The 8,892-nt window shown below is 45.9% G+C and overlaps 3 protein-coding genes across 3 annotated transcripts; 2 read left to right on the forward strand and 1 right to left on the reverse strand.

Moving 5' to 3' along the window:
• Positions 1 to 2,156: 2,156 nt before the first annotated feature.
• PEX2_062290 (Major facilitator superfamily domain, general substrate transporter) lies at positions 2,157 to 2,988 on the reverse strand (the record flags this gene model as incomplete). Its single annotated transcript, XM_016743500.1, has 3 exons — positions 2,157 to 2,342; positions 2,416 to 2,621; positions 2,691 to 2,988. The coding sequence occupies 3 exons, from the start codon at positions 2,986 to 2,988 to the stop codon at positions 2,157 to 2,159; spliced, it is 690 nt and encodes a 229-aa protein (XP_016595625.1).
• Positions 2,989 to 3,475: 487 nt separating this feature from the next.
• Positions 3,476 to 5,435, forward strand: PEX2_062300 (uncharacterized protein; the record flags this gene model as incomplete). The annotated part of the gene is made up of 4 exons (XM_016743501.1): positions 3,476 to 4,016; positions 4,292 to 4,359; positions 4,460 to 4,790; positions 4,852 to 5,435. The coding sequence occupies 4 exons, from the start codon at positions 3,476 to 3,478 to the stop codon at positions 5,433 to 5,435; spliced, it is 1,524 nt and encodes a 507-aa protein (XP_016595626.1).
• A 631-nt stretch (positions 5,436 to 6,066) lies between these two features.
• PEX2_062310 (Major facilitator superfamily domain, general substrate transporter) lies at positions 6,067 to 8,081 on the forward strand (the record flags this gene model as incomplete). Its single annotated transcript, XM_016743502.1, has 8 exons — positions 6,067 to 6,273; positions 6,328 to 6,385; positions 6,587 to 6,727; positions 6,780 to 6,851; positions 6,914 to 7,350; positions 7,390 to 7,420; positions 7,476 to 7,636; positions 7,692 to 8,081. The coding sequence occupies 8 exons, from the start codon at positions 6,067 to 6,069 to the stop codon at positions 8,079 to 8,081; spliced, it is 1,497 nt and encodes a 498-aa protein (XP_016595627.1).
• Between the last annotated feature and the right edge of the window lie 811 nt (positions 8,082 to 8,892).

Raw genomic sequence — 8,892 nt, forward strand, 5'->3', positions numbered from 1 at the left:
TTTAGGATAAATAGTAAGAATAAATAAACTATATATATTAAACTATATTAGTCTACTATATAGGAAATAAAGTATAATTATACCTATAAAATATTATATCCTTATAGCTATTAAAGAAACTAGACTAGTTATATAGAAGGTATACTATTATTAATATTCTATCTTTATATATAGTAGAGTTAAGTATCTTATATAAGATTTACCCTATCTTTTATATAGACCTAATATAACCTATAGTATTAGATCCCCTCTCTTTTTAGGTTATAGATAATACCTAACCTCCGCTAATTATTATTAATAATAAATTAGAATAGGAAGTTAAAAAGATCTTAGTTATATATATATAAAGGATTAGGAGAAGTTATTAATAGGAAGTATTAGTAAAATAGGCTAGCTTTATAGAATAAATATAGTAAAGGTTAGATAAATTAGAGGATTACGCTATATTAGATATATTTAAGGAACGTTATAGGAGCGCGCGAACGAATAATAGCCCCTAGGGAATATACTCCTATATATATATAGGTACCCTTTATATATAAACGGATACCGCCGGGAGGAGGGGGGTATTATAACGGGCCAGTGCCCGGTTAATATTACGTACGCGTACGTGACCTTCCTCGTATCCCCTTTTATTTACGTTCGACCCCGCCAGCTCCCACTTCTCTCCTTAAGCTTTTAGATAACTGCAAACAGCTTAGTTAGTTTGAATCAAGACTGGCTACGTCCCTTCATAGGTAAAGTAGGACTAAGACTAATTATAATAATAGTCTATATAGTCGTACTGCTTTATTAGAAATTAAGAGTGGTACTTAGAATTATATTACCAGCTAGTTCTTAATTCAAAGAGTGTATTTTAACGAGAATTCTAAGTACAGAGAGGGAAAGGAGAAAGGAAGAAGGGTTAAGAATCAGTCTTCCCTTATAAGGACTTGATGCAAACCTAGCAAACATCGACCTTCCTCGCTTGTCCTTTCTCGGAAAGCGGTTAACAACAGCAGAACTACGATTGTCATCTCTCAGATCGTGACACCTAAGATATAAATAAATATATTATCTAGCTTACCGCTATAGTAAGTAAGAGTATAAAATAGGAATTATTAATCGTGTAGGAGAAGGAGTAGATAAAGGGAGGAATAAGGAGGACTACGCAGAGGACTTAGAGGCTGATTAATAGTCCGAATAAATTAAATTTACTCTACTAGAAGGGACTACAGAAAGTAATAATATTAGTTTTAATCTAATTATATATAGGTATTATCGGATTAGCTAAGTACCTATATAAAATTAAGAAGATAGACTTACTACGCTATAAATATAACCTAGGAAACCAGAGTATATAATATATTCTACTTAAATACCTACTCCTAAAGGAATAACGGGCGGAGATAATAGAGGAATTATTCGAAGCGGGTATCTTAATAATACTCGGGGAGGAAGAAATATTAAAAGAATTAAAGGTAGCGCTAATTATAGCAAAGTTTATAATCGTGTCGGGTCTCCTAGGATAGTTTTAGTTAGTAGACTCGGTCGCTATAGGGAGGGAGAAGGGGGTAGGGGATAAGGATTTAAATCCGATAAAACTAAATCAAGAGACTATAAGTGCTAGAGAAACAGGACATATAATATAGTGGCCGCGCGTTAGGTCCGCCGAGGTTACCTCACATCAACACATAGAGATCAGCGTACACTGCCGACGAAGACGATAAGGTATAACATCGCGACCCGAACCTATTTATATACGACCTACCGGAGTGATACAGATCTGGCGGTCCTAGTAATATAGGGACTCGGTGACTCAGGGAGCCAGGCGGAGAGAGATGAAGAAGTAGGAAATAAGAAGTGGGAGATGAAGAAGTGAGAAATGTAGGGGTGAAAGGTGCTTGTAAAGGAAGGGGACACTTTGCGCCCGCGGGGAATACGGGATCGGCTATCTACATTACGCAGGTGGATGACTTTCTTTATGCTTAATTTCTTTTGTCATGTGCATTTACGCCGGCCGGTTTGTGGCCTTACTTTTCAGGTTGCAGGACTCGAGAATCAATTTCTCGAGTCCTGTCTACGGGGTAGTGGGTACTGGAGACTCACTGCCATTTGTCGTCGGGAGCGGGCTCTGGGACGCAACCCCCGCATAGCAGCATGTATGTAATAGCGAGCTAGATCGGGTCAATGAATTCATCATCATCATCATTAGAAATGCGCACGCACGCATGGTCCAGGAAAATCCAATTGAGCATAGCAGGTGGTTCACCATGAATGGGAAAATTGACACCACCCAAAGAGGAACCGGCAATGGCGACTCCACCAGCCAGCGCTCGGCGATCGTGGAAGTAGGTTGTCGGCTGCAAAATAATGCTTTTGTGAGTTTTCCGCCTGGTAGACAGTGGCAGCGACCAAGGGTGGTATGTCACTTACCGCGGTCATGGCTGCAGTGATGATCAACGACGTTCCAATCCCAGAACACACAGACTGACTCAAGATGAATTGGTAATATTCGGTTGACAGCCTAGTCATCATGAGGCCGAAGACGTGGAAAAAGCTGCCGATTATGATCGGAAGACGCGGTCCGTAACCATTATACAGTCGTCCAGCTACGGGTGACACTCCGAGCATGAAGAAAACTACATTGAAGATGTCAGTTCATCGTCTGGCCAAACACGCCACTCGTTGATACTGAAGGAAAAACATACAGAGCACGGAGGATATCCATCCCACCTGGGAACTCGAATAATCCCGCAGTTGGTTCATCTCATATTCGGCCTTGAATATGGCAACGCAGTTGACCCAGCCAAAGGAAGCAAACATGCCCATGAAACCGGCAGTTAACGACAACCAAGCTTTGGTCCCCTGCTTCTTGGGGGTCGAGGTGATAGCCGGACTCGCATCTTTCGTCGTGGGATTTGTTGCCGAGTCATCTCGATCAGAAGGGTGGGTGCCCTTCTCAAGGCTGGACTCGCTATAGGAAGATGAGTCGCATGTTTCCGACATTTTTTGGGTAAAATGGGACATCTTCAAAGTTCCCGAATTGAGGACGGCGAGGATACTTTATATAGCAATTCCTCCAGATCCAAACCCTCATTCATGTCCCTGTCCCACTAGCGACTCCGACGCTGGCTGCGGGCCGAGTGCGTTTGGACTCTCCATCAGTAGCGGACATGCAGATCTATAATCCTTCCATGCAAGATTCAGGGCCATCGGACAAAATCACGAAACAGATCAATTTTCAGTCCAATGCCAAGGCGAATCAGCAACAAAAGAACCCACTTGAAGTCGAAAGGCCGGTTGAAAGGGGCGAGTGGGGTGATATTGGTGGGTGGCTGGTTAGCTCGGCGAGCGGCGTTCGTCGAATGCCGTCTCCGATTCCTCTTCCTGTTCCAGTTCCCTTCCCCCTTTTTGTCTTCTTCTTCTACTCGACTGAGATTATTAAGCAGATGATCGGTCAGGATGGAATCCACCGTGCGCTCGCCTCTGCCTTATGGAAATGCATGTGCCACCTGTGCTCGTGCCAAGTGCCGTTGCGTCCCCCGGAGTGGTGGTGGCGGCCGCTGTGAAAGGTGAGTGGACCAACACCGTGCGGAGGAACACTATCCAGGCAGTGGGATGGGAACTCGTTCGGAATGTATTCGAGTCTGATATTATTCACAGATGTCATCGTTTGAATAAAGAATGCCGCGTTCCTCGGGGACGTCGAAAGACCCAGCCTAAGACCTTGTCCAGGTCGGTTCAGCTGGAACGGAAAATGGATAGCTTGATGTCGCTGCTGACCTCCTCCGGCGATCGGACGGATCTGCTAACGCTGGTTCGGGGACAACCTGAGGTGCAGGGGATGGGGCAAACTGAGGTCGAAATAGAAAGAGAAGACGAAGAAACATTAGCAAGTGAAGAAGAGTCTCTGCACGCTTTTCGGACCCAGCGGCTGCAGTTCCTCCCCCTGATCCACATACCAGCCACAATAACCGCTGGTGATCTGAAACGACAGTCACCATTTCTGTGGCGTTGTATTTCTGCTGTGGAAAGTAAGCATACAGCACGTCAAGCAACCTTGTGTGTTAGGATCCGGGAGTTGGCGGGCAAGCGGCTGCTGGTCGACTGCGATAAGTCCCTGGATCTATTGCAGGGGGTATTGGTCTATCTTGCATGGTATGGTGTGATCACCTCCCATTGTGATTCAGTGACATGGGGTTTGCTGAAGTTCTCTCCCTTTCTTGCTTACTGTCGACCAGGGTCACGTTGCACAGCCAGCCGCAAAAGTCATCGCTCTGTATGTATTCCCAAATGGTGATCGGGCTAGTCTTCGAGCTGGGCCTCAACAAGCCCGCACCTCCGGATCTTAGTATGACAGTCTCGAACTCCAATGCCGTAGGCCATATGCCGGGTTTGGAAGCATCGATTTCAACTCGGCGCACGATGAATGAACGCCGGGCAGTATTGAGCTGCTTTGTGCTGACTTCTATGTAAGATCCCACATCCGGCAAAGCGATTGAGCATCGAATTGACAGACCTCGTACAGAATCGCGCAGTTCTTGGGTCGAATGAACCACTGCAATGGACCCCGCATATGAAGCAATGTCTTGATATTTTAGCGGACAGTGAAGAATCGCCTGGTGATGGCGTGCTAGTCCAGCTCACACGTACCCGACTTCTCGTGGACCAGATTTTTCAAGGCCCCTGGAGTGAGGGTCTGTATGGCCTCAATTCGGCGCAAACCCTAGCCGCCTTCCATCTCAAGGCACTCCAGTCACGGTTGGAGACGATCAAGGCTGAGATTCCCTTTCAACTGGCTGACAACAGTATGCAGATCCCCTGGCAAAAAGATGTCCCATTTACAGCTACTTACTTAACCTGTCTCAGAACCTATTCTCTTTCATTTGTACGACACTGAGCTTAGTCTCTATGAAGTTGCCCTAGTCAAGCCCCTTGCAGACGAGGAATTCAGCCCCCAGCGACTTGATCACCTCTACGCCTGTCTCCACGTGGTGAAACAGTTTTTTGATCTATTTTTCACAATCCCTCCAGCTGGATACACGTCCCTGGCGCTCCCTTATCTTACACAGGTGTCGCACTGCCTGGTGACCCTCTTCCGCCTATCTACTTTGGACTATCCGGGATGGGACAAGAGCACGGTAAAAAGCACGGCGGACATACTTGTCATTGCGGAGCAGATTGCCACACGCATGGGCCAGGTGGCGGATGCTGTTGGGATGCGCAGTGAGGGCGCGTATGGCGATCCGTTCAGTAAATTGGGGATGATGATGCAGAAGCTTCGGAGTGAGTGGGCAGTACGATTACCAGAGTGCCCGGAGGTGGTTGCAGACCAAAGCTCAGGCGAACCATTCTGGTCGAGCATCGAGATGGGTGATCTGGATTGCTTTATGAATTGGTCAGAGATGGGGTGGGTGATGGAAGGGGCTGTGGCCGGGGGATTCATACAATGACAGTTCTCTTCAATGTTTAGTATGTCGTTACTGATCTGGATCCGCTCTAATACCAGTGGATATCAAATCATAACTGTCTATGTGCAAAAGTTTGGGACTCGATCTTGGAGGTTCATTGATGTCCATGCCTAGGGATTCAACTTGAAGACGCGAATATCCACCAGTTGACAAAATACTGAAAATACTATCCATGCTACTACAATTTCTTTTAATATCTCCTCGGGCTTCTCTACGGGTCGCGTTTGATTAAAAGTTCAGAATTAGATTATATCAGGAAAACCCAAATGTCCATCACCTGGGCAATTACCTTGGTGGATCTAGCTTCAAATGTAAACAAAGCCACTGGAGATTTCAATTGTCTTACAAATCCGAATCAAATGAAATCAAATATCATTGTCTGACCGGCGAGTTGACACGGGAGGCACGGCGTTCCAATGGGGATGAAACGGGAAGAGCGGCGTTCGGGGATGGCAGCAACCAACGTTGTGCTCCCCTCCCCATACTTAATCAATTCAAAGTCCACCTTCTTCAGTCTACAGCGTTTAATGCAATACAAATTGAAAATTGAAAACGGAATTTCAGCAAATATTAGGAGGGAAAACGGCCATCCAAGCTTCATCACGCCGCCAACATGAGCGAAGACAGCCAGCCACGTCTTCTGAAATCCGACCCCACCCCGTGGGACCATGATCTGAATGTAGAGAACTCCAATCAAAGCGACAATCAAAGCGACGAGTTTGAGCCAGAATGGGTGGAGGGAATCACACTGGTGATGGTGATTTCAGGTATCACGCTAGTCGTGTTTTTGATGCTGTTGGATATGTCGATTGTTTCGACGGTATGACCACAAATCAAATGCTGGAGAGATGAATTTTTGGACTGACATAGACAGGCTATTCCAAAAATCACCACTCAATTTGACTCGCTCGGTGACGTTGCATGGTACGGGAGTGCGTATACAATCTCCAGGTATGGTGGAACGCAATGCAATCTAAAACAAATGCAAAATTGAAATGGCTAACAAGTATCACTCACTCTCTAGTGCCGCTCTCCAGCCGCTAACCGGGAAGTTCTACACTTACTTCTCATCGAAGTGGACATTCCTCTTTTTTTTAGTATATTCGAAGTGGGCTCCTTGGTTTGTGGGGTAGCAAACTCTTCCAAAATGCTCATCATCGGCCGCGCGGTGGCAGGAATCGGATCATCGGGCATGATGAATGGGGCGTTGAATATCCTAGCCGGTGCAGTGCCGATCGAAAAGAGACCGGCAATGATTGGGATCATCATGGGGGGTAATGTGCTTGCCAAAAAATGATTTTTCCACAGGGCTGACATCTCTCGCAGTTGGCCAACTGGGCTTAGTTGGAGGGCCACTAGTTGGTGGTGCTTTTACGACTTACTCGACTTGGCGATGGTGTAAGTTTTCGCGGCCTATGACGATAATATCCTGTCAAAAGGCACTGTTGACCCGGTTTTAGGCTTCTATATGAACTTCCCCGTAGGGGCATTAGTTGGTGTCCTGCTCCTCTTCACACGCGTCCCAGACCAAAAGCCAAAACAACCCGCTCGCGAAATCCTGCGTTCAGTGGCCCTTCAGAAATTCGGCTTCATTGGGTTTGTGTTATTCGCGCCGGCCTCGATCATGCTTCTTCTGGCGCTACAGTATGGTGGGAATGAGTACTCGTGGGACAGTGCAACAGTCATTGGCCTGATCTGTGGATCAGTCGCGACTTTCGTGGTCTTTGCTTTGTGGGAACGGCATATGGGCATCGAGGCAATGATTCCGGGTCATTTAGTCTGCGATAAGATTGTCTTATCCAGCAGTCTACTATCGATGATGATCTTTGGGTTCACGATGACTCTCTCATACTACCTGCCCATCTACTTCCAGTCTGTCCGGGACAAGTCCGCCTTGGTAAGTAGTGTCGACTTGTTGTCAAACATTCTATGCCAGTTGGTCATGGCCGTGGTATCCGGGGTGCTGAGTGAGTGTCTTTCATTCTCCTTTGTCTTCCTTGATAACGCTAATCAGTTTGATAGCCTCAAGGCTCGGTTACTATCTTCCTTGGGGAGTTCTTGGAGCTATTCTAAATTCCGTGGGAAACGGCCTGCTCTCCACCTTGTTACCCACTACCTCGGTGCCCAATTGGGCCGGCTACGAATCGCTGGTAGGATTCGGTCGAGGTGCCATCTCCCAAGTAGTGAGTTTTGTATTCCTCGTCCTCCTTCTTCTTCAATATACTAATACCTATCTAGCCCATGATCGCCATCCAAAACGCGGTCACAGGTGATGACGTCTCCACTGCCATGGCCATGATGACCTGTGCCCAGACCTTTGGCGGGGCCATCTTCCTGGTCGTGGGGGAAGTTATATTCGCCCAGACCCTTAAGAAGAAGATCCCCGAGTATGCCCCCTCTGTGAATGCCGAAGCAGTCATCGCTGCCGGCGCGACCGGATTCCGACAAGTTGTGTCGGCGCAGAACCTGCCGGGCGTGTTGGTAGCGTACGCGAAGAGTATAGACCAGGTTTTCTATTTGAATGTCGCACTATCCTATGCGCAGTTTGTCTTTGTATGGGGAGTTGGATGGAGGAGTGTGAAGAAGGGGAAGGAGGAGGAGAAGGAGATGGTGTCAGAGCAGGCGTGAGCTCACGTTGGATCAGATTATATTGTTCACTAGAATTTCTCTCCTCTCTAAATATACATGTACGAATTTAGATTTCATTCTGAATACATACAATTTGAACAAACAGTCAACGACAGTTCGAAACAATAAATACAATGTTGTTCCATATAAACATGGAATCGCGTTATAAGAATATACGAAGTAACAAACGATGACAAAGATATCTACGCGATGATATCCACTGGATAATGAATGGAATTGAGAGAGAGAGAAAGGGAGATATATCTCGCTTCGAAGCCATCTGATATGTAAGCCTGATTTCTCAAGCATCAAACTACTTAACGTAGTTAACTATTCGGTAAGCGAGCTGGCCACCCCAACCAAAACGCGTCCATGAATTAGATCTTAGTTAGTTCAACCACCCACCATGCCACCAATTCGTACTCAATCCTCTCGAAATTCAATAGAGCAGGAGGGTAGGATCTTACTAGTTATCCAGGCTTTTAGGAATCAAGGAATTTCTTTAATTCGTGAAGTGGCGCGCCGTTTTAATGTCCTAAGATCTACCCTTTCTACCTGCCTGAATAGTATATAATACGGCGCGATTTCTCGCGCTAACTCTCACAAATTAACCGATATTGAAGAGGAATCTCTTTGAAAATAGATCCTCTCTATAGATTCTTATAGATTAGCCCCCTAGCCTTCTATAATAAGAAATAGTAGATCTTCTTCTTTAAAAGTATAGAACTACCCCAGTTCTTTTAGTCGGCGAGAAATAGGTATATAACTTTATAAAATAGTATCCTCTCCTCTCCTCCTAATTCTTAAAACG

Source organism: Penicillium expansum (genome assembly GCF_000769745.1).
Source record: "Penicillium expansum strain MD-8 chromosome Unknown contig194, whole genome shotgun sequence".
Lineage (NCBI taxonomy): Eukaryota > Fungi > Ascomycota > Eurotiomycetes > Eurotiales > Aspergillaceae > Penicillium > Penicillium expansum.